At 34.5% G+C, this 26,893-nt stretch overlaps 1 protein-coding gene across 9 annotated transcripts in view; it reads left to right on the plus strand.

Moving 5' to 3' along the window:
• Nucleotides 1–26,618, plus strand: part of KCNC2 (potassium voltage-gated channel subfamily C member 2) — a gene marked incomplete at both ends in the record, with an annotated part of 160,113 nt that extends 133,495 nt beyond the window's left edge. The window contains 3 exons of one of the 9 annotated variants that reach the window (XM_084255192.1): nt 17,415–18,342; nt 20,404–20,568; nt 26,557–26,618. In XM_084255192.1, the coding sequence (XP_084111318.1) occupies nt 17,415–18,342; nt 20,404–20,568; nt 26,557–26,618 (1,155 nt within the window). Of the gene's footprint in view, nt 1–17,414; nt 18,343–18,747; nt 18,852–20,403; nt 20,569–25,125; nt 25,161–25,697; nt 25,835–26,556 lie in introns of those variants that run through there. The other 8 variants (XM_084255189.1, XM_084255190.1, XM_084255191.1 and 5 more) reach the window with 8 other exon arrangements.
• Nucleotides 26,619–26,893: the final 275 nt, after the last annotated feature.

Raw genomic sequence — 26,893 nt, forward strand, 5'->3', positions numbered from 1 at the left:
CTCAGGATTTGTCTATGTGGGATTTAACCTGGGTTCAGAACCCTATTCTGAATGTCAAACGTGATGGCAAGCTCTTTATTATATTTCCATTTTACACACTGAAAATTTAATCATTTTTGTAATCCCAAACAAGTGAAAATTGTCTAATTTTTTTGTTATAAACTTTCAAAATTCATGCAAGTTGATATGAATCATTTGTTGGGATAAATAATTGATTGTGAAAATTAGCACATTGGCAAGCTAAAACAATGTAGGAATACTTGACTGGTCTTGCATTAGCATCTCATTTTTCCTATCTGCTTTTCACCTGCCTAAACATGTTCATCATGAATTATGAGAGTATGTGTCTTGTCTCTGGTTTATATGCATATTCTGCTAACAAAATATATAAAAATCATGTAGAATAAGAAACTTAAGGTTCTCAAGATTTTATTGAATTTACCATCTATGTCATTAATGATTGCTTATTGAATGAAGTGTTTGAGTTATTTAGTTCAAGAAATGACAAACTGTTATCTATTTAGCTTGCTCCCACACCCATCCTCAGACTTTGCTGACACACACCTACAACAGCCTCTCATTTTTGGTGTTGAAAGTTATTTTTGTATATAGAATAATTGCCCTTTACAGGTCAGATGAGGCAGGTAGGTGTCTGACCTCTGGGAAGACTAACAATTTGGCACCAATTCAAAGCCATTCTTAATACATGCATTGAACACTTACTTCAAATTTCCAACTTCATGTAATATGCAACATGGACTTTTCCCTTACTCACTGCACTGCCTACAAGTTTTTGTGTTTATAGACCAATTCCTACTATTCCTCAGCTGTGGTCTCCCTTTCAGACCTCTCCCACCCTGAGCCAATTTTGCCATCCTCTTAACATCAATTGTAAGTTCTTCCTGTACCTACAGCTCACTGGGTCAAACCACTCTTTTCTTCTTTCACCTGGCCCCATGTAACCCACAGTGTACTCTTACTATGAATTCACTAATTCACTATCATAAACTAAATTGTGTAGCCACCCAACCCTTCTCAATTCATACATTAAAGCCCTAATTGCTATGACTGATATGGAGATAGGGCCTTTAAGAAGGTAATTAAAGTTAAATGAGGTCATGAATGTAAGACCTGAAACTATACAATACATAGAAGAAAACAGGCAAAACACTCCATAGCATACGTCTCAGTCTTTAAAGACTCATCCCCTGAAACAAAGAAAATGAAGGGAAAGATAAAGAGCTGGGACTACATCAAACTAAAAAGCTTCTGTATAGCAAAAGATACAATAACCAAGATGAAGAGATACCCACAGATTGGGAGAAAATATTTGCACTCAATAAAACTGATAAGGGACTGATATCAAAGATCTACAAAAAGCTTACACAAGTCAACAAAAATAAAATAAAGAATCCAGTCAAAAAGTAGGTAGAAGAGCTAAAAAGATACTTCTCCAAAGAGGGAATGCAGATGGCCAAAGGCAAGTGAAAAAATGCTCAAACATCACTTATCATCAGGGAAATTCAAATCAAAACCACAATGAGATACCACCTCACACCAGTAAGAATGGCCAACATCAAAAAACTAACAAAAACAAATACTAGCAATGATGTGGAGTAAAAGGAACCTCTTTATATCACGGGTGGGAATGAAAACTGGTCCAACCACTATGGAAAGCTGTGTCGAGGACCCTCAAGTTACTGAAAATGGATCTACCATATGATCCATCAATTCCACTCCTAGGAATTTACCCAAAGGACACAAAAACATTAAATTCAAAAAGATACTTGCACTCCTATGTTCATCACAGAACTATTTACAATAGCTAAAATATGGAAACAACCTAAGTGCCCCCAAATAAAAGACTGGATCAAGACGATGTGGTATATATACACCATGGAATAATATTCAGCAATCAAAAAAGATAAACTTATGCTGTTTGCAGCAACATAGATGGAGTTGGAAGGGATTATGCTCAATGAAATAAGTCAGAAGGTAAAAGAAAAATGTCAAATGGTTTCACTTATAAAAGGACCATAGGAAACCATACAAGGGATCATTAAAAAAATAGACAAAACTAGCAGTCAAACTATAAATTGGAGACATTTATCAGAGTGGGGGAGGAACAGGGATAAAAACAGGAGGGAAAAGCAAAAGAGTTCTATGGTGATAGATCATGAGTGTCTTGGTTGTGATAATTTTATGGGAACAATACCTGAGAGGAGAAATTAAACACTGTTCAACAATGAATAACAATGCAAAAGTATATAAATAAATTAACAAAAAAATACACTTAAATGAGGTCATAAGGGTAGGGTATTAATCCAATCAGACTGATGTCCATAAAAAGAGGAGGAAGAGATATCAGGAGCAGCACATGCAGAAGAGAGATCATGTGAGGGGAGATGAAGAAAGTCACCTGCCATCAGGAAAAGAGGCTCGCTATTGTAGAAGCTAACCCTGCTCGAACCAAATCAAGGTGATTTGGACTGCCTATCTCCAGAAATGTGAGAAAATAAATTTATTTTTCTTTGATTTAAGTCAACCAATCTGCCGTGCTCTGTTACAGTAGCCCTAGCAGATTAATAATCCTGCTTATAGTTTATTTTCTTATCATTCTTTTACTTCCTTGCCTAGTGAAACCTAAGTTTTCCAGAAGTTACTTTCAGTTAGAGGTGCTTCCTTTTACTTAGTCCTTGAAAAGGAGTGTATTTTCACTTCCCTCCCATTTTGTCAAGTTCATGACAAAATGCTTACAAGTCTGCATCATCCCACCTGAGTCTTGCTGTCATTCATATTTCTCCAATTAGAGAAGATGGTTCTTATTGGGTCATCAGCTATAAGTCTGTCAGCAAACCAAGGGGTATTTTTATGTCCACATTCTCAAAGGCAATAAATGCTAAAGTGTTTCTCCCTTTGAAGCAATCTCGCTGAGATTGTTTCTGGGAAACCACACTTTCTGCTTGTGAGTGTGCTTTATTTGAAGTAATGTTTGTCCCTGTAGTTTATGCTTTTACATCATTCCTCGTTAAAAGTGACCACAGAATTTTTGACTGTTTTTGGTTTTCCACTTAGTCTTCTTTTAGATGCTATTCTTTCCATCAATATCGCACTAACTTGTGATTCTTGTATTTACTCATTTGTTTAACCATTTCATTCCATTTTTTCCACTTGCACAGGGATTTTGTAATTGTTTTTTATAAAGGTTCTGCACTTTGGGCCAAGGAAGACTGTAGTGATTTAAAACTATTTTCCTTGTTCTTGATATTTCTTGCTTAAAAATGTGCAGTTTAGTTCCAAACTTTGGAACATGGGTTGCATGTTACAAGGTTTTGGAATAACATTTACGTAGCTCCAGATAACTATCACAATGCCCAGAGCACTGAAGCAAGGATATTACTTAGAAAACTATGGCAAGTGTTCAAAGAGATGATTGTTACTGGGACTCTGAGAAGTTAGTGAACTATTATAGATCCCTAAGTGAGGAAGAAAGGGAGACACCAAAATAACTTCTCTGTTTTTATTCTGGTAAGTCTTCCATTTACCATGATAAAGAGGATGAGGGGATGAATAGGTTTGGGGGCAGAGAAATTTAAAAAAAAGGACTTTCCATTTGATTCCACATCCTTTGACATTGTCAATAAAGCAGTTGAGCAAGAGAGAATTTCGAGCTCAGAGGAAATGAGACTGGAGACATATACTTAGAATAACAAGCAAATAGATGCAGGTTTTAATCACTGACCTGTACCAGGTCACCCAGACACATGAGGGTGTCTGGAACCAATTATTATGTCACTCCAACAGTTGGAGATCAAGTGGATGAGAACACCTAGCAGAGAAAACTGAAAAATATTGTTAAGAGAAGTATGATGAAAATCAGAAGAGCATGATATCCTGCAAGCCATTCAGTAAGTCTGAAAGGGATGGGACCTATGGCATTTAGTGGTTTGGAGGATGCAGACATAAGAATATCCATTAGAATTGTAACACGCTTGCAGCTGATGACCTTCATGAGTGCTGGCTGATCTAACTGGAGATATGTGAATGGAAGCCAAACTAAGGTGGGTTGATGACGGGCTTTTAAGCATTTTATCTCTTACTAAAAGCTCTTATTTTACTTCTATTTGAGACATTTACTTCCTATATCGTTCCCCCAAAATAGATTACTTGCTCCTTGTGCACAGGAATTTTTCTTGATCTCGCTATAATCTCGTGGCAGAAAGCCTTTAACTTAACAAAAGGACAAGAGATATTATTGAATCAAGTTACAGTCTTGTACATCCTATAAAGAAGTAGTAGAAAAGAGAAGAAAAAAATGCAGGCAATTTTAAAAAGATCCAGTGAAGGATTATAAACAGTTGAGTAGAAATTTAAGGTATGGGGACCCTTCTCTCATCCTAGTTCTTTCAAAAGCAAAGCCTGTTAAAAGAAATTTTCGCATTTATAAAATTAAAACTGAAAAAGCACGTTGGATGTGCAATAACTATTAGAGATTCTTAGATTCACTTAATTATTTCTAAAAATTTGATTTGCTTAGTATTCTGAAAATATGTCCCTACTTCAAACAAAACAAAGCAAAAACGACACAGCCAATCAAAACAAAACAAAGCCTAGATAAATTTTTTGCTGTTATCTAATTAATGAGGTTATCAAAAGGAGAAATAAGGTGATTTAAAAAGAGAAATGAGTGAATCCCTAAAGCAATGTTGATAGTTATTTTTCCTCTATTGACCAAGACCTTTCAGCACATATTTTAATAGAAACGTTTTGCCTTTAAGGACCTGGACTTTCAGTGAACATAATGTATTATATACAGATGTTGATACCTGAAGACTATAAAATGTTATAATCCAATGTTTAATTAAAAAAAGTTAAAAAATAATGTTTCATTCAAATTCTGGTTGTCATTTTAGAGACTGCTTTACTGAATTCTTACTGCATTTTTAAGATTCTACATGTAGAAAAGAGACTCTTTAGGCTTCCTTCTAAGTCAGCATTGCAAGCTCAAGAGAATATTAAATGCAGTATTTTCTAGCTCTATTAAATATTCAGAAGCTTTCCTCCTGTTGTCTCTAAATCAAGGGCAAGTCCTGTAAACCTTGCTCTGAAAGCTCTGAAATGAAGCTAAATAATCTATGAAAACAACTGCTTCTTTCTCTAGCTAGAAAACAAAGACTGAAAAAAAAGACTGTAAAGAAAGAGTAGGAACTCAGCTCCCACTTGCCCATTCATGCAACTGTCAGAATTTTTTAGATGCTTTAGGTCCAACATGTATAGTTACTTTGTCAAAATAACAAGCAGGTCCTTGCTTGTTAGCCTGATATCCATTTGCTTGGTTGTCCTTACTTACATAGAATCAGATTTGGTTATTTTCCCTTTTATTTTATAAGGGTCTTTAAAAAGTACTACATATAAAAATCCATAAGACAAAACAGGAATGAATCTTAGAAATTATATTTTACTGTCTTTATTGGTTTTGCTTGTTGGGGAGCAAAGTTTAATGTGTATGTTTTCATGTACATTTGCATAAAACAGTGTTCATAGGAGTATTTTAATTTTCCTATTTTCTAAAATTTTATGTTCTGTACTTGAAGATTCCTACAAAAAAAGGTGAATTAAGAGAAGCGGCATATGTTATAAAATAGAGTTTCAGCCTGAGTCTTTAAACCTTTGTTTCTCTGTAAAATAGCATAATAAAATCTATTATAGAATATGTTTGCAGGATTAAATGAGAAGAAAATTATTTCTTGGATATATGTGTGCACTGAAATATCTCTTATTAGTATTATTATTGCTGATGTTATTTTTAGAAGAAAAAACATTTTGTTAGGGTTGCTACCTTAACTATGGCAAAGACAGTTTTTTTCCTGGCATCTTAATGTTAATATTATCATTATTATTTTTTTTAAAGATTTATTTATTTATTTATACAAACACTGGGTACAGTCAGAAGTGCAGGAGGGTGAGAGAATTCACCAGAGCCAGAGCGGGGAACAGAACAGGCAGACTGACGAAATGCACTGCTGAGGGGAGTAGTGGGTGCAGCAGGAGAGGTCTGTCGCGCCATGTGGGACCCTCACCAGCGGCTGGGGAATCTAACTGGCGCTGAAGTGGCTGCAGGCAGCTTTGCAGCCCAGCGCTCAACGGCTGCGCCACTGGGGGAGGCCTTTAATGTTATTATTATTTTTTCTATTACCACTTATTAATTTTTTTAAGTTTTTTTAATTTTTTTAAAGAATTTTTTTTAAAGATTTATTTATTTATTTATACAAGCACTGTGTACAGTCAGAAGCGCGGGAGGGTGAGAGAACCCACCAGAGCCAGAGTGGGGAGCAGAGCAGGCAGAAGGACCGAAGTACACTGCTGAGGGGAGCAGCGGATGGCAGGAGAGGTCTGGGCGCCATGTGGGACCCTCCTCCAGTGGCCGGGGAGCAGCCGGGTATCGAACCAGAGCCGCAGAGGCTGCGGGCAGCTTCGCAACCCAGCGCCCAACCGCTGCGTCACTGGGGAGGCCCAGTTTTTAAAATTTTTTTATTTATACAATAGCTAGGGTACAGGCCAGATGTGCGGGATGGTGAGAGAATTCACCAGAGACGGCGGGGAGCAGAACAGGCAGACGGACCCAAGATGGTCTGAGGGAAGCAGCGGGCAAGGCAGGGGAGGTCTGCCTTGCCATGTGGGTATCTCCCTGGTTGGCAGGGAATCAAACCCTCACTGCAGAGGCTGTGGACAGCTTCACAATGCTGTGTTCTACTGGCTGTGCCACTGGGGAGGCCCCTTTACTTATTGATGTTATAGAACTTTTGTAAGTGGCCTAGCCCTGAATTTCTTACCTACTGATCCTATTTAGGCCAGCAAATGCAGAATTGAATTTTTGCTGTTGAATTAATTTAAAAAATAACACAAAATAAGCATATATACCATGATTTAAACTACGGATATAGCATTCAGGAATATTTGCTGTTAACTTTCATTACTAAGTTCTTATCTTCATATTTTCAAAAATATGATCTGATATATTTAATGAATTGTTGTTTATATTTTGTAGAATTAACCAATTTTATTTATTCTTACAGCAAAGCCAAAGAAATTAAAATTTGTAGTGGTCTTTATGAACAAACAGACTTAAACCTTTGTGAATGGAGTGTGTATGTGAGTGTATGTGTGTGTGAACTTGTCATTCAGATATCTCAGAGCCCACTAGTTTCTTAATCTCTTCAAATCTGGATTCTATTTCTTTACTAAAATTGTTTCATCCAGGGATACTAAGGGTGGCCTAATTAGCTCATCCAATAGAACTTTCTTCATCATTATCTTCTTTGGGCTCTGCTGAAATAGGCATTGTTAATCCTTCCTCCTGAAAACATTCACTTTCCTTTTCATCCCTGACATTGCCCTGCTTTTGTCACTCAAACTGACAATTTTTCCCTAATTAGTCTTAGCTAATAGTTAGTTTAATTTTCCCCCTTTTTCTATCATACTTATTCTCATAGGCCTTCTTAAAAATCCATTTGGAATAAGTGGTTGGGTCTAAATCTGTTAACCAGAATTGAGATAACTAGATGTGGCCATATAGTCTCTGCCATTATTTTTTGTCAGTAAACATTAAGCATCAACTGAGTGCCATTCACATAAAATACACATAAAAATTCCTACTGTCACAGTTTGTGTTCTACCAGAAAATAAAATATTACAAAAATGAGGTATGAGTTATAGTAGAGATATGTATTGGAAACTAACATGAAAGTGCTTAATTTTACCTCAGGTTTTAGGCAATTTTTCAAAGACCAAGTAATTTCTGCATTGAATCATGAATACTAAGTAGTTCTTTTCTAATCATACAAAGGAAAGAGGTATATTTCAGATAGAAGCACTGTAGGCACAAAGGATGAGGATTAGAGTGTCTGGTTCATCACAGAAGATTGTGATATTCATGGTAGGCAGGTATTTAAGGTCTGTGTAAAGAAATTTCTTGAATGACATATTAAGAACATTGTATGTTATCCTGTAATTGGGAGCCATTAAACTGTTTTGAGCAGATGAGTGACATAATCACAGTTGTTCCCATAAAAGAGTGCTTATTCCAAGTAATCCAGGAAAAGCAAATTAAAAGCAATTAAAATCTAAGCCTCTGGCACTGAAAATGTAGAGAAGGGAGAAAATGCTAGAGATATTCCAATTCTGAGAATGTATAATGTTCAACAGAAGGTATTGGGGGAAGAAAGAAGAGTCTAGGTACTAAGTTATTTGGTAAATATGGTTCAAAATAACAGAAAAATATTATGGGATCAGAAGATCACACTTTGTAATATATTGGGCCAGTAGAGTTTGAAGTTCCTTTGAAATCATCAATTATGTATAATAGTCATTGTGTTGGTTCCTTTTATGTGTCAACCTGACTGATCTAAGGAATGCTTACTTATTTATTATTATTTATCATTATTTTTGGGTATGTCTGTGAGTATATTTTATGGACAAGATTAGTTTCATAAGGTAGACTATGGAAAAATTTCCTTACCAGTGTGGGTGAGCATGAACCAATTCATTGAGGACCAGGTGGAGCAAAAGTACAGAAAAATGAATTTCTTCTCTGCCTGGGCTGGGACAGTCATCTTCCTTTGCTCTCCAACAATGATGCTCCTGGTTCTCAGGCATTACATCCACACTAGGACTTATATCATTAGTTCCCTGCTTCTCAAGGCTTCAGGGAGGTCTAGGACTACAACATGGACTTTCATGGGTTTGTAGCTGGCAGAAGGTAAATCTTGGGACTTCTCAACCTCTAAATTTATGTGAGTTAATTCTTCACAATAAATCTCTTTCTCTATATTTATATATCCTATTGGTCTCTTCCTCTGGAGAACCCTGCTTAATATAGTGATTTTTGATTACCTTTATATTTTTTTTATTTAACTAAGACCAAAAAACTACATTGATTTGGGGAATTATTCTATGAATCACAAAAGAAGGTATAAACTGGAGAATGACATTTGAGTTATCTTTGATGCACTGATGGAAACTGGAATCATAGAAGTAGATGAGATTATCAGATTTCAAGAGAATCCACTATTTAAGCAGGGGACTCAGATTTTTTTATTATTACAGATTTCTCTGAGTAATGAAAATTCTTTATGTTAGAGCTCACTTTAGTTATTACAAAACAAATGCATGGTTTTATTTATTTATTTTAAAATATAATGAAGTAGTTAATTGTATTAAAGATCACTTTAGGACTTTGTGATCTTGTATAGAGTCACTAGCTGGTTCTATTAGTTATACATAGAAAGATTAAGAGGCATTTATTTTCCTGGCTTAATGCATAATCTAGTGATGTCAGCAAATATTTTTAATGAAAATAAATTTTAAAAGATTTTCAAATCTTTAAATTTTTTAAAAGAAAAAAATCCTAAAACAGAAAAACTAAAGAGAGAAGAGTGGCATTGTTTTACACTTTTGCAAATCTCTACGTATCAATAGAAATGATTAGATTGTAGTGTCTTCTTGTGCCTTCATCCATTGTGATATCAAATATTGTGTAGCCTCTGGAAAGTTCCCCTGTGAACCAGTGATGAGACAATACAAAAGGCAAAAAATATTTTAATATTATTACAAAGCTAGTTTTGATTTCATAGACCCAAGAAAAGCTTTCATGACCACTAGAAGTCCCTAGACTACACTTCGATAGCTGTTGGTTGATAAGGTTAAGTTGCTTAGGCAAGCAATGCTATGTTTGACCCTATTGAATTTTCTATTACAAAGGTCAGTGAATCCCCTCAGATTTTAATTTTGGGTTTGTTTTTTATAACAAAATGACAAGTTACACAAAGACATTTACTTTGTGCAAATAGAAAATTCACCTCTGCCCTCTGGAAAGAATTGGCAAGTACTGTATTGCAAAAAGTGCCCAATCCTTAAAGTTGAGGAAGAAATGAGATTTCAGTGTCATTTGTCCACATAAGGATACCTGCAAAAGTAAATTAGAGTGGGTCCTGACCTAGAATGCATAGTAAAGAAGAGCAAATGTTCACTAAACAATATGATCTTGGGAATACTAAAGCCCAAACTTAAATATGTAAATGTGTGTATGGCAGGGAGGATCTGCTGGGCATAATGTCATTCCATTAAAAATGATTACTGAACAAGCCACCATGGAAATAAGACAATATTGCTTGAGACAGAAGCTTGAGATACTCTGGTTTACAAGGATCTGAAATAGCAAAGATGCACTGCGGTTAGCCAGGCAACATGGCCCATGTAGAGGGTATGTTTTTAACCAGAATAAAAAGAAATAGACTATCAGAGTTAGTGAATCTCTGATATGTGTTTCTAACTAGTCACCTCCACCGTACTCTACCCTAGCTTTACTCTAATTCTGCCCTCCTTTTGCTACCCTCACTTTCAACTAAGTAAAACTAAAGAGCCTTAGATAATTCATTTCAGTAAGAGATTGTTGGTCTTACAACAGATACACTGAAATTCATGCTAGAGAAGGTTTAATTTTAGACCAAGGTTGTGTAAGTCATATCATTCCAAGAAATTTGACACATTTTAAAAATAAATTTAAAACAAATCAACCAGTTAAAAATGGAAATTTGAAAGGAGTTTCAATAATAGGAATTGGAATTAATGTTTATGTTGTGAAGTTACCACTTCTAATACTTTATAGTCATGAATGAGAAATGAAAAATTTTTCTTCAGTCAAAACTGTATAAAAATTATTTTCATGGAATATGTTACTGACACAAAGACTTTAAAATTTATTGTGAGACTATCAGAAGCAAAATGATATTGTGTATATTTACATTTGATGTTTTTTAATTCCAGTTACCTAACTTTGGACACCATAATTAATTTAATTATTACTAACATTATATACAGTTCTTTCTTACCTTTATCCTAGAAAATTACAGTTGGTGTGAGTGGACAGGCTTTGGCTACAAACAAAATTTTAGTGAAATCAGTGATGTCTTTGAAAATAAATGTACAGGAATAAGGTGTATATATACTGTATAAGACTATCCAGAAATATAGTGGAAGATATTTATGAGCTGTTTATGAGCCCACATGAATCTCAGTGACCAACAGCAAAGTATAGAAATATTTTTCTTGATTTGAGGAATCTAAATAATATTTTGTTTTATAGCTGCGCTATACCTATCATTATAGTATATTTTTGTCTACACATAATTTATACCAGCATACATAATATATATAAATATATCTTCTCTGTAGCTATAGATATAAAACATATATTACATAAACAAACATGATTTTATACAATAACCTGAAACTTAATCTTCTTTACTTTTTTCACTAATTTCTGAATGTTATAGTCCTATATATGTGGCATCACTGTTAAAGGAAGATCACATTCTTTAGTCTAATTCAATATCATACATGCAGTGAAGTTTGTGGCTCTGATTTTATATAGTAAAACTTGAACAAAGAAAAACTGATTTTGCCAGCCTCAGAAGCTGATGTAATTGTCAACTCGGCGTGGAACCACCAGACAGCTCCAGCTGCTGCTGCTTGGCTAACCCTTAAGGACAGACTTATTAATGAAAAAGACTTTCTCTCCCTCTAGAGACCACAGTTCTGTGAATGACATCACACTCTTGTTAATTATGGCAAAACTATTGTATGGGACTTGACTATATAAATAATGAAAAGCAGCTGCTGTGTTTAAGGTGCTGTAGGAAAGAATAAAATCACCAACTTCTAGTGTACAATTTCTATAAACTAATAAAATCAGCTTAGTGGTCATTGGGAATGAAGAGCCTCTCTTAGGCCTTACGTTCCCTGAGCTTTGTTTAAAAATAAATAATTCATGATTAAAATTTTCGTAAATACTATAAACTTTGCAGACATTTATAAAAATCAGTCAGGTCTCCCAAGTGGTCACACACATACCTGATGCTAATCTTACACTCAGATCTAACTCCTGCTAATAATAGTGTTTCTATTCTATTTACATAGATTAGCTATACATGACAAAATAAACAGAATTAGATTGTGAATATGGTTGTTCACAGCCCTTTTGTGATTTAATGTATTTCATTAGATATTATTCTATAACAGTATATATCAATCTACCCCATTCTCAGTAATACTATTGACTGATTCACATTTTATTCTGTTGCGGTTTTTTATATAAAGAGTGCTTAAATTAATGTCCTTCTTTATCTATCTGTGTTTTTGTAGAAATCTTTTCCAGAGCAAATTTCTAAAAGTAGACAATTTGGGTCAGGAGGCCCTATCAGGTCTGATTCTTCAGAATTGGAAGACCTTGCTTTTCTCAAATTTTATTTCACTACTTAAGCAGAATGGGCATAATAAAAATGAAACATTTATATTTAAAACATATAAAATGCTCTTGAATGCAAACTAAAAATATATGGAATTGTGAAAATTGAAGTTGCTTAACATATATCTTAGACAAGTTGTCTTAAAAATCTTCCTGTAATTTAATTTCCAAATATTCAATTATTTCAGTAGTTTTATTTAAAAATACAATCAGTTTATTTTCTCTCCAGGCTGGTTTTTTTTTTTTTGTATTTTTTAAATTGAGGCAACATTGGTTTACAACACTGTATATGATTCAGAGTTACAGGATCACACCTCTTCAGATTATATCAGCACATGACTTCTCAGACTTTTGATTACAATCAAGTGTAGTATCTATTCTTATCAGTTTAATTTTTCTTCAGGTTTCCGAACTTTGCAAAATATGTCAGTTTCTAATTGTGAATGAATAGGATGAAATGATTTTAAAAGGACAGATTTTATGCTGGGGCCAAAAAATAATTTCAATAACTGTTCCTACTAATTTCAAAACAAGGACTGTGCACCTACCTCTTGTTTTCGTTATGGATGGTTAAATCCTCTTTGAACAATTTGTGGATGTGTGGAATCAGTAACAAAATTATGTGAAAAATGCTACAATATTAGGGATTCCCAGTGAGAGGAGCACAAATAAGGGCCACTTCAGATCCTGGCCTCAATGTGTTTTGAAAGTTATCAAGTTAGGTATTGAGTTCAGTTACATTTATTTTAATGCTAACAGGAACAAAAATGAAACATAAAATACTTTCAATTCTATCCTACTCTGCACATAAGCAGAGATCTATGGATACTTGAATATTTGTGTTGAGGTAGATTGACATAATACCTAAAAGTAGAACCCCAACCAGTTAATCTTGTTTCCTTTTTTCAATACTTTTTATTTTCATATGACAGCATTATCACATTCCTGTTGATTCACGAAGTACTTAGAAACCAAAGATATATTGAGCTATAAAATTTACAATGACAATATACAACTACAACTACATAACATGATGTGGTTCTTTTAAATAATTGTGGTAAAATATTGATAATATTGATGATAAATATTGATGCAAATTCTAGATGAATTTTGAAATTAGATAACTTTCGTTTTATCTAGTTTGGTGTCTTAGCATTTTGTATATTTAAAGCTTGTCCCATTGATTGTTTTACTGACTAGTATTTGTATAGAAGCTAAAATGTCTCTCTCTCTCTCACACACACACACACTCTCACACACACACACACACATGCACACACATGCACAAATACCCCATCACTTAAGAGGCTGTCAACCATTCTTACTGATTTTTAGGAAGATTCTTTTAAAATGTAAAAATGCTTGTAATTTAAAAACTGCTTCAATACATTTGTATTAATCCTTTTTTTTTAAAGCTCTGGAACAATAATTTTCAAACTAGTATGCATAGAGATCACCTACAAAGCTTGTTAGATGCAGATTCCCTACAGAAGAGAAAATGTGTCCAATCTGTGATGTGGGGGTAAAGAATTCACATTTGTGTATCCCTGAGTGTATGCTAATGAATGCGATCTTCAGACCATGCTCCTTTTATGGGAATATGAGTTGGTAATTTAAATGGTTTTCTAGCACACTATGATTCATGTTACTTAAATTCCAACCTTCAAAAGTGGTATCTTAAGACTCTGTTTGACCTTTTCCTGACAACATAATAAGTTATTTAATGAACAGAAACATCAGGTTCTAGTAGTTTTCATTGAGGTAATAATTATGTTTTATGAAAGTATACTAAAATACATAATAATGATTTCTAATATCTGTAAGTACTTTAAAACTAAAAGCACTTCAATCTATATGCTTTATTTTTTTACTTCATCTCTATCAAAGGGGCTGGTAAAATTATTCAACATCAGTGAATTCTTTAGGTCTCCTAACACAAGTCCAAAGGCGCACCACCAGCAGTCTAATGGCTCTAAAGTCAGCTTCCAGCCTCATTTTAAATCCCAGGTAATATTTTTGGTTGATTTAAAGTTGTTCAGGAAAAAAAAGCTAACCTTTAAATTCAGGGTCTCTGTGCTACATTGGGATTTATTCATCACAATATGTGCATAGAGGCAGATTTGGATAACTTGCTGTTCCTATGGTGTTAGTCATCAAATGATACAGAAAAGGTCCAGTCTTTTTTGTAAAAATTTCCCATTTTATGTTATATAAGTCTTCCCTTTCCATCAGGTCACTCCCCCCCACCCCCCCCCATTTCATCCCTCAAATTTCAAACTATTAATATTTTGCTGGAGGTTTCTATGACCCCTCAGTCAAAATAAGTTCCTTTCTTGATCCTTTCCAAGCATTCTTTTTTTCTCTTACATTTATCACAAATGCAATTGTATAATTGCATGGTTATTTAATATCTGTATCTCTCGCAGACTGTGAGTTCTTCAAAGATGGAGATTATGTTTTGTTAACGACTGTTAAATTAAAACCTTAATCATGAGACTTGGCATAGGAAAGCTTCTTGTAATATTTGTTGAATGACTAAATGAAAGGTGAGAAAATATCAGACTGGGAAAGACCTCAGAGCTTTTTATTGACAAAGAGCAAAGTATACAAGAAAACTTTTTGTTGTATGAAGGTGGGCAGGTAAGCTAGGATACATTTTGTTTTTGTTTTTGTTTTTTTTTAAGATTTATTTATTCATGCATACAAGAACCAGGGTACAGGCCAGATGTGCAGGAGGTTGAGAGGATTCACAAGAGACAGAAGGGGAACAGAACAGGCAGACTGACTGAAATACACTGCTGAGGGGAGAAGCAGGCGAGACAGGAGAGGCCTGCCGTGCCATGTGGGTATCTCCACAGCCAGGCAGGATTGAACCCGTGCTGCAGAGGCTGAGGACAGCTTCACAGCACTGCGCTCAACCGCCTGTGCCACCAGGAAGGCCCAAGACAAATTTTGAATGAACAGTGTTGGAGACCCCCACTCAATTCACTACATAAATGTAAGTGAGGAGAGTCTGAGATGGCAAAGATAGCTTAAAAAATGCTGACTAAGGAAGACTAGAGGCATAAAATAAAATTGCAGTTTATTTAACTCTTGTTTTCTGTAATTGCATCAACGGCAAAAGTTGTGTATGAATCTTTTGATACTTATTCTGAAATGCTGGAGATAGGTAGAGATGGTGGAGTGTGGGAAATAGCTGTGGGCAGTCAGTAAGTCGGACTCTACTAATCAAAGAAGATTTTAGGGGGGAGCAGAAACAAATTTGACTCTCAAATCTATAGATAAAATTGTGATTAGCTTAAGAAATAATGTATATCAAAGATAATTAATTCTTCCTCTAAAGATGCCAACTTTTTAAAGTTTCTATGGTGACCTAGTAATACTAAGAGTTAAAACTAAGAATCATGCATTTATTTGTATGAAGAGAAAGATGAATGAAGAAAAGCATACTGATGTCTTTCTGTACATCTTGGAAAGATAATGATCAAATCATAATACCAAAGTCAAGGGAAATTGGAAGATGTACACAGAAAAATATGTCAAAGTAACCTGCTTCTGAAGCAATATGAATGATGGTAGTAACTAGCACACCACACAGAAATAGTTTCATGGTTGGGGGTAGTTTTTTAGGGCAGATGGTCATAGTCCAAAGGTTTTTATTTTAATCCTTTTGTTTATTTCATATATACTCGTTGGTTGAAACTCAACCAAAAAAAGATGTTTTCAATCTCTTCTTGAAGCCTTCTTGGATTTTCCCAGTACCATGGCCAAAGAGTAGATACTAGGGAACTATTTTGAGTTTTAGTGATACCCTATTATTTTCAAATAAGCCCCCCTCCCAACTTAACTGACAACCTTTCTGCTTTTGAATAATTCATTTAGATGTTCAAGGAGTGGTTTATTTGTGTTTATTATCTTGATAAATCTGAGATCATTCTCAGAAAGCACTAGGAATCTCCTTCTTTCTTTGAAAGCCTCAGGTCTTACCCAGAATTACCATTCACTCAAACAACTGGATTTCAAGTTTCTAGGTCTTTATTATTAAGAAATATATGATCCTAAGAGAAATCAGTGCTTTAAACATATTTATTTTCTACATTTGAGAGTTTGCTAGTTAAGGGAGAAGAATCTGGACCTAACTCTGTTAGGTTAGTGTCTCAGATCTATCCCCTTCTATCTTATGACTTTGGAAAAGACCTAAATTTCCTGTGCCTAGTATTCCAGAATTGTAAAATGGGATAATTGTAGTGTTGTTATGGGGATTAACATGAGTTAATTATGTAAATTGCTTTTTAAGAATGTTTGTTATGTGAGAATTTTTATTATTATTTATTAGTCATTGCTTCTATTTATGTAATGTTAACTGAAGAAATGAGATAGGGTTGACTAAAAAAAAAAAACCTACAGCTTTGCAACATGTTACTCTAACATTTGGAGTGCTTTTCCAGGAGAGAAAGAAATGATCTTTTAATTGGTTCCTTAAATCTGTTTCTCTTCATTCTTGTTCACTACTCTTCTTCCCTATGTTGGTTCTTTTGGGTGAGTCTTTACCTTAAGTTGATATAGTTTCAGTGCTAACATAGCTCAGAGTTTTTTATTTCATGTTCATTCCTCATGACAACTTGAAAATTTTGTTAATAGAAACCTACAGTTAAATTTGGATGGATTTCAAAATTCCATTAGTGTGGACTCTGTCATTTATTTATAGATATAAAACTTAATTTAATATATGTAGATTCCTAGGATCCTTGTTTACTTTTTTTTTTTTCAGTCTGTTGCTCTTTAACATTCTTTTTGGAGTGATTTCTACATTCTTTGCACTGGTATCTTTTCTTAACAAGAGTCGAGACATTATTTTCTAACATAAAGGAGCATTCTTTTTACCTGTATAAACTGACAACGGGGTTTGAAATATAGTACATATGCAACTCTAATTAATATTATCCACACATATTGTCTTTCACTTGAGTAACAACCCAAGTAGAATCTCTAAATATGTCTTATTCTTTTTCATCTACAGAGATTGATGCTCTTAGATTTGGATCAAAGTATATATTCTGGTTCAGATCACACTCTGTTTCTTTTTTTATTTCTTTTTTCCCCTCTACAGTTTATTGCTTTTGCTTCTTTATTCTTCATCCTGGTTTCAATCACAACATTTTGCCTGGAGACACATGAAGCTTTCAATATTGTTAAAAACAAGACAGAACCAGTCATCAATGGCACAAGTGTTGTTCTACAATATGAAATTGAAACGGATCCCGCCTTGACGTATGTAGAAGGAGTGTGTGTCGTGTGGTTTACGTTTGAATTTTTGGTCCGTATTGTTTTTTCTCCCAATAAACTTGAATTCATCAAAAATCTCTTGAATATCATTGACTTTGTGGCCATCCTGCCTTTCTACTTAGAGGTGGGACTCAGTGGGCTCTCATCCAAAGCTGCTAAAGATGTGCTTGGCTTCCTCAGGGTGGTAAGGTTTGTGAGGATCCTGAGAATCTTCAAACTCACCCGTCATTTTGTAGGTCTGAGAGTTCTTGGACATACTCTTCGAGCTAGTACTAATGAATTTTTGCTGCTGATAATCTTCCTGGCACTAGGAGTTTTGATATTTGCTACCATGATCTACTATGCTGAGAGAGTAGGAGCTCAACCTAATGACCCGTCAGCTAGTGAGCACACACAGTTCAAAAACATTCCTATTGGGTTCTGGTGGGCTGTGGTGACCATGACGACCTTGGGCTATGGAGATATGTATCCCCAGACCTGGTCAGGGATGCTGGTGGGAGCCCTGTGTGCTCTGGCTGGAGTGTTGACAATAGCCATGCCAGTGCCTGTCATTGTCAACAATTTTGGAATGTACTACTCTTTGGCAATGGCGAAGCAGAAACTTCCAAGGAAAAGAAAGAAGCACATCCCTCCTGCCTCTCAGGCAAGCTCACCAACTTTTTGCAAGACAGATTTAAATATGGCCTGCAATAGCACTCAGGGTGACACGTGTCTGGGTAAAGACAATCGACTTCTGGAACACAACAGATCAGGTAAGGCACAATTTCAAATGCATGTCATTAAATACTTTATAGATCAGTATGACCCTTGGGTAGATGGTGGTCATTCTCATTTTATGCAAACGATCATGAGTTTTTGATTCTACCCCTTCATAAAATGTGTGTTTGTGTCAGGCTTGTAGATAACTAGATTGTAGCTTTTCTAAATGAATTCCAAGTAGAAGTTTGCATAGCTGGTTTATAGAGTTTTTCTGCTTTAGTGGGAATGCCCTTTGCTGATGGTGCCAATATTTTCTTTGCCTGTTTGTTGCTTTTGTGCCAACGTTTCTTTGTTTTCCTGCATGATGTGATGGTATGATACTGGCCATTTTCATTTTCCATCTTTTCATCCCCAAAATGTTGATCTCCATATCATTGGGCTTGGTGTATTTGTCTCAGTTTTATCTCTGCCTCTTGGGGCCATGCATCTCAACCTAATTCACAAGAAGCAGTTATTTAAGAAGAATGGCTGTTTACATTTCAAAGGCCTTAACACCAAAGAGGTGATATGAAATATAATCCTTTTGATAACAAAGATCTACCCTAGTAACAGGATTGAATACATTTTCATTATTCTTAATTAGGGCATTTCAATATAATCCCTTTGGATTGGTCAAGGTGCTATGTAATACAATCAACCACCATAATTCAGGGGATAGGTGACCTACTTCAACTAATTAATGGCAAAGTTGAAATTCTCTGTGGAGTCTCTTTTCTTTTTTTGCACTATCTATCCATTGGAGTCTGTTCCTCTGAGAACTAAATTTTGGATGATTATTGCTTGAGACTAGTTGAGTCCCCACTTCTCTCCATTACCATAGATAATCTAGAGTTGATTGGCTATAAATTGATACTCTTATTTCGCCAAAGTGATTGTAAGTAGTGTGAACTCTTACATGTATTACAGATGAAATATTTTCTAGATTAATCAATTTAATTAGTTTTTATCAAACTATTAAAAGTTAGAGTATATGTGTTCCCTGTAATTTAGATAGAGCTATTCTTTTCTTTCTTAAAATGACATGATTCCATGTCTTGCATAATTTATAAATAACAAATATCAATTAAGCAAAGCAAGGTAAAATTTTCAAATCTATCCTCCTTAGCTACCAAAAGATTATATAGGATAAATAGAAAAAATATATAGCTGGAAATGAACTGTTTTTCAGAGATTTTATTCATAGTCCTTATATTCATTTAGCAGACTGTTCTGCAAATTCTGTAAATATATACCTAAAAACCTCTAGCTAAATAATGTCTTTGTGAGTGGTTGGTATTGCTCATCAATCAGACTGTTCTCAGAGAAACTGTGCAGAGTCTTTAAGAAGGGCATAGACAAAGAGGACACATTCTCAGCCTGGGTAAACATTGTTCTAAAACACTAGTTTCTAGGCTGATAGTATATGAAAACCTTTAACAAGCATGTAAGAGTAAAACCATATTTGTTTCTAGGGCATTTTGAGAAGCTGATCTAGTTCTATTGTTACAATCAAACATATTTGTCACTTAAAAATGAAGAAACTGGATACAAAGTTTGTGATATTTGGAATCATTTTTATTAAGATTTTAGGGAAATACTACTTTCAGAAATGAATAAAAGTGTGTGTCTTAACAAACTACAAAAACAAATATTTAATTGGACTTTTTCCTTAAATAGACTCCAATTTTAAAGATTCCTATTTTAGAGACTCCAATTTTAAAGATTCCTATTCATAGTAACTAGATAGCATATTAAAAATTATAGGGTATTAATTTGTGTTTTTCCTAACGATCACCATTTGAATTCATATTAGCTTTGTGAATATTAATTTCCTATTCGATATATCAAAATGGAATTTTAAAAATTCCCCAAAGAACATTTCTCTCCTTTTCAATACATTTCCATTTACTCCATGTAAATATTTGTAAGGTGTGATGGAAATTATTTTTCTTATGACGATGTGATTATGTTTTGTATATCGAGTGACCGTACTATGGACATTTGGTGTAAACTCTTTGTACTGTCTCATTTCCTCATCCATCACTGTCTGTCAATGGGCATGGTGCTGTAACCAGTGTTATCAGGTGACGACAGTACAGGAAGTGAGCCGCCATTATCACCCCCAGAAAGGCTCCCCATCAGACGTTCTAGTACCAGAGACAAAAACAGAAGAGGGGAAACGTGTTTCCTACTGACGACAGGTGATTACACGTGTGCTTCTGATGGAGGCATCAGGAAAGGTAGGCACGCATTTAATCAGATCCGAACAGGTGATTAAGAGTTGCAAATATATGGTGTGAGGTAAAATACTGTTTATAGTTTTCTAGAAAAGACTGTATGTAGTGCTCTTTTCCTATCCTTGTCACATCTTCTTTCATTATAAACATTTTAAAATATATGTCATATCATCCTGCTTGATTGTCATCTCTGAAAAACATTTCATCCTCCTGCATTTTAAAAATTGTCAGTCATCCAATTTAACATAAAGTACTCAGCAGTTTTCAAAGTTATCTTTTTTCTATAAGTAATAAATTAACTAGTTGGTTCTCTACATATATTTGATAACTAATTGATAATTATAAAACAATAAGGCATTTTCCTCAAGTAAAACATTAAATTTACTCTAATTATGCCTCTTACCCAATATTTGAGCAGTTTTTGCCAGTTTATCTAATTGTCAGAAGGTTACGACTTGAAAGTCTACATAGGGATTTAAATAATTTCTTTTCAGGACAATAATAATTCTTTAAGTTTACTACTACTTTTCAGTTGATGCTGAACAGCGTCTGGCACATAGAAATTAGTAAGTAATTAATTGGGGGAGTCATCTTGTAAGGAATATAACAGAATACTGAAGCTCTATTCTATGATATATTTCTATTTTCCTAGATTGTGCCACAATAACTATTCCCTGGGTGCTGATTTTTATTTTTAGTAAAATAATTATCTCAGGAAAGTTGGACATTTTTCCTCCTTAAGAAGTAATTGTGTGACACTTATAGCACATCTTTGTCAAAGTGCTGATTACCTCTTCCTCCTGATACATTCAGTTCCTTTTTTGCCAGTTTTTTTTTTATTGACAGACTAGTGAAAACTATATAATTTCTTATGAGATTGACTGAACTTGCATGAAAATTCTCTCCAAACTTTCATATTAGTGCTACTGCACTGTGGGGATGGACTACAGGTGCGTTTGTGGTAGGTGTAGTGTCAGAAGTTACACCTGACGGTTACACCTGAGAAACCCTATACCTCCAAAACACAAACAATGATGTAAACCAATCTTACCTCAATAAAAAAAAGTATAAATAAAAAATATCTTGCTTATTTTCTATCCATTGTAGCTTCTCCCTGTTGAATACTTTATCATTTTAAGCCTCTCCTATTTATTTTGTAATAACATTTTTCTTTGAAACACATCATTACTCATGCACTTTTATTTCATTTCTTAACACTTTATACTGTCCTTTCTGTCTCTATTCCTTTGAGTCTGAAAAGAGAAGACAAAGGACTCTTGTTTCTTCAATAAGCGGTTTTAAATACTTCTTCATTCCACGTACTTCCATTCTCTCCGTCTGCTCCTTGCAACAAAATGTGTTTCAATTATCTGAATTGGGTTATCTGATAGTTTATTATATTAAATTTAGATATTGTGTTGTAATACTTTTTAAATATTTTATGAAGATAGTTAATATCCTATCATAGTATTTGATCAAAGTCTATGTACAAATCTTAATAATGATGATAATAATATTTAACTAACAATAACATATAAGCTCCATTATATGTATATACATGTACATATGCGTACATATGTATTTATATGTAACATGTGGTTGAATCTACATACATTTTGAGCATTATTCAACAAAATATCACATGCAATATTTATACCAATATTATTTGTTTAAGGATGTAGCTAGATATTTTTTCTGTGTTAGACAATATTTTGAGTTTTAAACTGTCAAGGAAATCACAGATGGAAAAAGACTGAACATTAAAGAACTATATCGATAAGGAGGTTTTTTTAAAATGTCAGCTCAGTGAGCAAAGCAACTAATAGATATTTAATTTATATGGGAAAGTTATATATGCAATTTTAATTCACAAATACAGATGTGTTTTATCAATGAGAACATCTTTGAACATTCATCTGTAAGTTTTTTATTCTCAGTCATTTCTCAACCACAATCAACTTCCTTTTCATTCTTGCCTAATTCTTTTGCAGCTTTGTGTTTTTTCTCCTAGGTGAAGTAACATTTCTGACTAACTTCACTTAATTTTCTTAGTTTGTTTTCTTGTCATGTCTATCAGGAATTAATTCATTTGTTTTGTTTCTTTTTATGTAGGTTGTAGATATTTCTCTTCTCCTACTCAAACATTTATTTTATATATGGTTTCTCTTTTTACCTTTCATGTTGATCTCTTTGCTGATTTGATTGTACAATTTTGAAAATTTTCTCCTTTGTAGATAAAGAGAAATGACTGGATTCCCAATGAATTATTTTTCTACCAATTACTTATAATATAGTCTACCAATATAGTTGAATATACATTAAGAAAACCTATGGATTCCTTAATAGAGTGAACTATCAATATGTAGGAACTCATTTCTATTTATTCAGTAGTTTTTAGAAAAACATAAATAAAACCACACACTTTGATAGCCAGTTTCGACATTGCCCTGAATAAACACAGACTTTTTCAAATACAGTATAGAAAGCACACCAAGCATACCATACCATTTAGATTTTAGTTTTTTAAAGATTTATTTATTTATTTTTACAAGCACTGGGTACAGTCAGAAGTGCAGGAGGGTGAAAGAATTCACCAGAACCAGAGTGGTGAGCAGCACAGACAGACTGATGAAATACACTGCTGAGGGGCGCATTGGGCGGCAGGAGAGGTCTGCGCGCCATGTGGGACCCTCGCCGGCTGGCCGGGTATCAAACCAGCACTGCAGAGGCTGCAGGCAGCTTCACAGCCCAGCGCTCAACTGCTGCGCCACAAGGGAGGCCCTAGATTTTAGTTTAAACTGTTTATTATTATTGATTTTTGTGAATTATATTTTCAGCCATTGCAGTCAATGAAAGTTTGATTAGGCAACAACATTTTGTTAAAGTTCCTAATCAAAAGTGAACCTGTATAATAAAGAGAACTAAATTTATATGAAAGGCATATTGCTAATAAAATACTTATTACTAAGTTAAAGGGAAGCATTTGCAAATGAAATGCAAATGAATACAATAAAGTTAAAATAAAGGAATGCAGAAACAGAAAGGACATTCTCTATATTAAAAATTATGATTCAGAAAATTAAACATTTATAATGGCCACCAACATTTAAATATTATTAGCATGATTAATTTAAAATTGTCAAACAGATCTTTATTGTTTTGGGAGATCCTGTACAGAACATGGAGATTGCAAGGACAATAGCTAAAATTTTATAAGGATGATTTATAGGTATCAACAACCTTCTTGGCACATACATGTTCTCCAGCTTGATTTTAATCAAAACCAATCAAAGTTTATAGTCTAGTTTACATTTTTAGATTACACAGTCAGCTAGGATAAATTACTCTTTCTAAAATTCCCAAAGTTGTATTTAAGTCCAAACACTTTACAGAAAAGTAGTAATAACTAGCCTCCCAGGTATGTGAGGATCCATACATAAGAGTAAATGACCTGCAATTGTTTTTTAATTAAAACATTCTCCCATTAACTATTCCATCATCCACCATAAGGGCAATGAAATATATATCTCCATATTTATTAGCTCAGGATACTAGCAAAACACATTGTCAGATAGTTTCTTCATTAGCAGAAATTATGTCCTAGCGAACTTTACCACAGTTAATAAATGACAGAAGTTTCCTACTACAAAATCTCAAAGTAGACAACCAGTCTACTGAAAGTGTGTGTGTGTGTATGTTGTGCAGGCTCCTATCTAGCTCAACTCTCTTCTGTAATAGAGCTGTTATTGCAATCCACATCCCATCTGGCCTGCGTGCTCATAAATCAAATGATCACTAAATTTCTTAAATCACTTCTCCCCTTCCAGTGAAAGGAGGTGAGAGCAACGGCTACTTTCTCAGAAGTGCCATGAAAATACAGAATTGAAGAAAGAAGTAGCTATGAGGAACACGAGGAAACACACAAGCCCCATGTTCTTACTTATACAGTCACCAAGCACACTGCGGGCTAACCAGGGCGCAAGGAGTGTGCTGTAAATCTAAGGGAAACAGGAAATTCACTGGAATTGTATTTATTTGTTCAGGTTTGGCTGCCCAGCACAGAACTTGATTTTTCTGCTCTATAACACATTTTCATCAGCACTGTCAGAGCATGCTATTTCCTAAGCTGTATAATGTGGCTGTTTTCTCCGTCAGCACTTGAGCTACTTTTCAGACAATTCAGCTCCCAGCCTTACATCATGTGCTCCTCACCGCATTTTAGTGCCCCTAACCTTGTCTAATAAAAATACAACAAAATGTGAATCCTTTCAAAAATGACCGTGATGGGTTATTGCCAGAATAGCTGAGGAAAGCTACTGAATTAAACTTTGTGAGAAGCACCTTTTACCTTCTAATTCCATAACTGTTCTACATAGAAAATTAGAAGGCAAAGTGATAGAAGGAAAAAGTGAATTATTACCAAATTTTTCTTAATTCCTGGCAGGGGGAGTTAGCTGAAAACATCATATAATTAAATTCAAAATACTTCATTGATGTTATAATCCAATATATATTTCATTATTTCATTCTTTTTTTTAACTTCATTTTCTTTTATACAAGGGATTAGAAATGAGCATTCATCTTACATTATCTAGATAATGGTATCAAATCCATTATGTAAACATCATTCTTTTAACCCTATGAGGCTGGAAGATTAAATTTGCTGGAAAAAGAGGTGTCCACTCGAAGTTAAACATACTTTATTAGCTTGGTAGATAACAAAAATTGAAAAGACAATAAATAACCCATTAATCTTTTTTTTTCAGGAACAGATTCTGAAATTTAAAAGTAGTAGCCAAGTTTATAGCTTACTTAAGTTGCTTTGCCTAATTCTTAAGAGTTCTGGTATAGCATAGGACAGCATTACATCAATACCAGGTATATTCTGCGAAAGAATAGATGTTGAAGTATTGCCACTGTAATTTGTGATAACTGGTTTAATCTTTTGGGAATGACAGCTACCTTAAGCTTCCTATTTTTAGAGTTATAAATTGTCTCCATATTGAATTCTTTGTATACAAATTCTTCTTTGAATTCAAAAATAGCACTTTTGATTACCTTGCATGGTATTGTTTGTCTGTGTCTATTTTTTGGTTGAATTCAACTGATGTCTGTGCATTTTTTCATAAAAGGATATGAAAAATCACGAAGCTTAAACAACATAGCGGGCTTGGCAGGCAATGCTCTGAGGCTCTCTCCAGTAACATCACCTTACAACTCTCCTTGTCCTCTGAGGCGCTCTCGATCTCCTATCCCATCTATCTTGTAAACCAAACTGCGTCAGTCGGCTAAATTGTATTAATTCAAGTACTGTTTACCCCATAATGGAAGCAATTAAACATAGAGTTACTCCAAGCTCCATTAATACAGTAAAAATCCTGCATGATACTACTATTTGAAGTCTGAAATGCCATTTGGGTAGCTAATGAGTCTTATCCTGGCTATAAAAGTTACTTAAAGTAGTGCTGCTACTACTTTTCTATATTAGTTGTCCTAATCTCCTTTTGCAATAAAATGACAGATAGTGTCAGATATTGACCAGTACACAAATACATAAGCATATCTTCAGGGAGATATATTTAAAACTGTGCTTCCAAATGCTAACTACTTCACTGGACTTCCATTTCTTGTGACTCTAAACCATTCTGAAGTTGTCTCGGATCCTATCTTGATTGCACACAACATAACTTTGGTCAGCTCATTTGCATGGGCCATCTTGTCTCTCACCTAAAAGCAATGTTTCAGAATTCGGGATTGTGGATAGCTCGGGATATGTGTATTTGCATCGATCCATCCTGCTGGTATGAAAGCGCTGGTCAACTGTTCTGCATGTTGAATTGTGGGGCAGGGAGGGTGAGTTTCTCTTTGGTATTTTTTTTCCTTAATCTTTGAGCAAATTATTTATTTAAATAGTTTAATTTCTTAATTGACTTATTTTATTCAAACAATGTTGTATTAGAGTTCTGAATGTCTCTGGTTGTTTGCACACAGATAACTGCAAAGATGTTGTCATTACTGGTTACACGCAAGCCGAAGCCAGATCTCTTACTTAATGGCTTGGGGAAGGCACAAAACACGAGAGAAAGGTAACTGCCAGCCAGGCGTGCATTGTTTAGCCAGGAATTGCTGCTTGGTAATAGTCATTCTTTTTTTAAATCCCAGAATTTGTCATCATTTTCAGAGGCAGAGTGCCAATATCACCCAAAGCTCTCGTGTCTTTTTACCCCCTTCTTTTATTTTTATTTCTTAATTTTTGTGCAAACATCAAAGAACATCGGTGTTCATGGGAGGTTTTCTTGACCAGCCTTAAACTTCAAACTCATTGGAC

This window comes from Talpa europaea, assembly GCF_964194135.1.
Source record: "Talpa europaea genome assembly, chromosome: 15".
Lineage (NCBI taxonomy): Eukaryota > Metazoa > Chordata > Mammalia > Eulipotyphla > Talpidae > Talpa > Talpa europaea.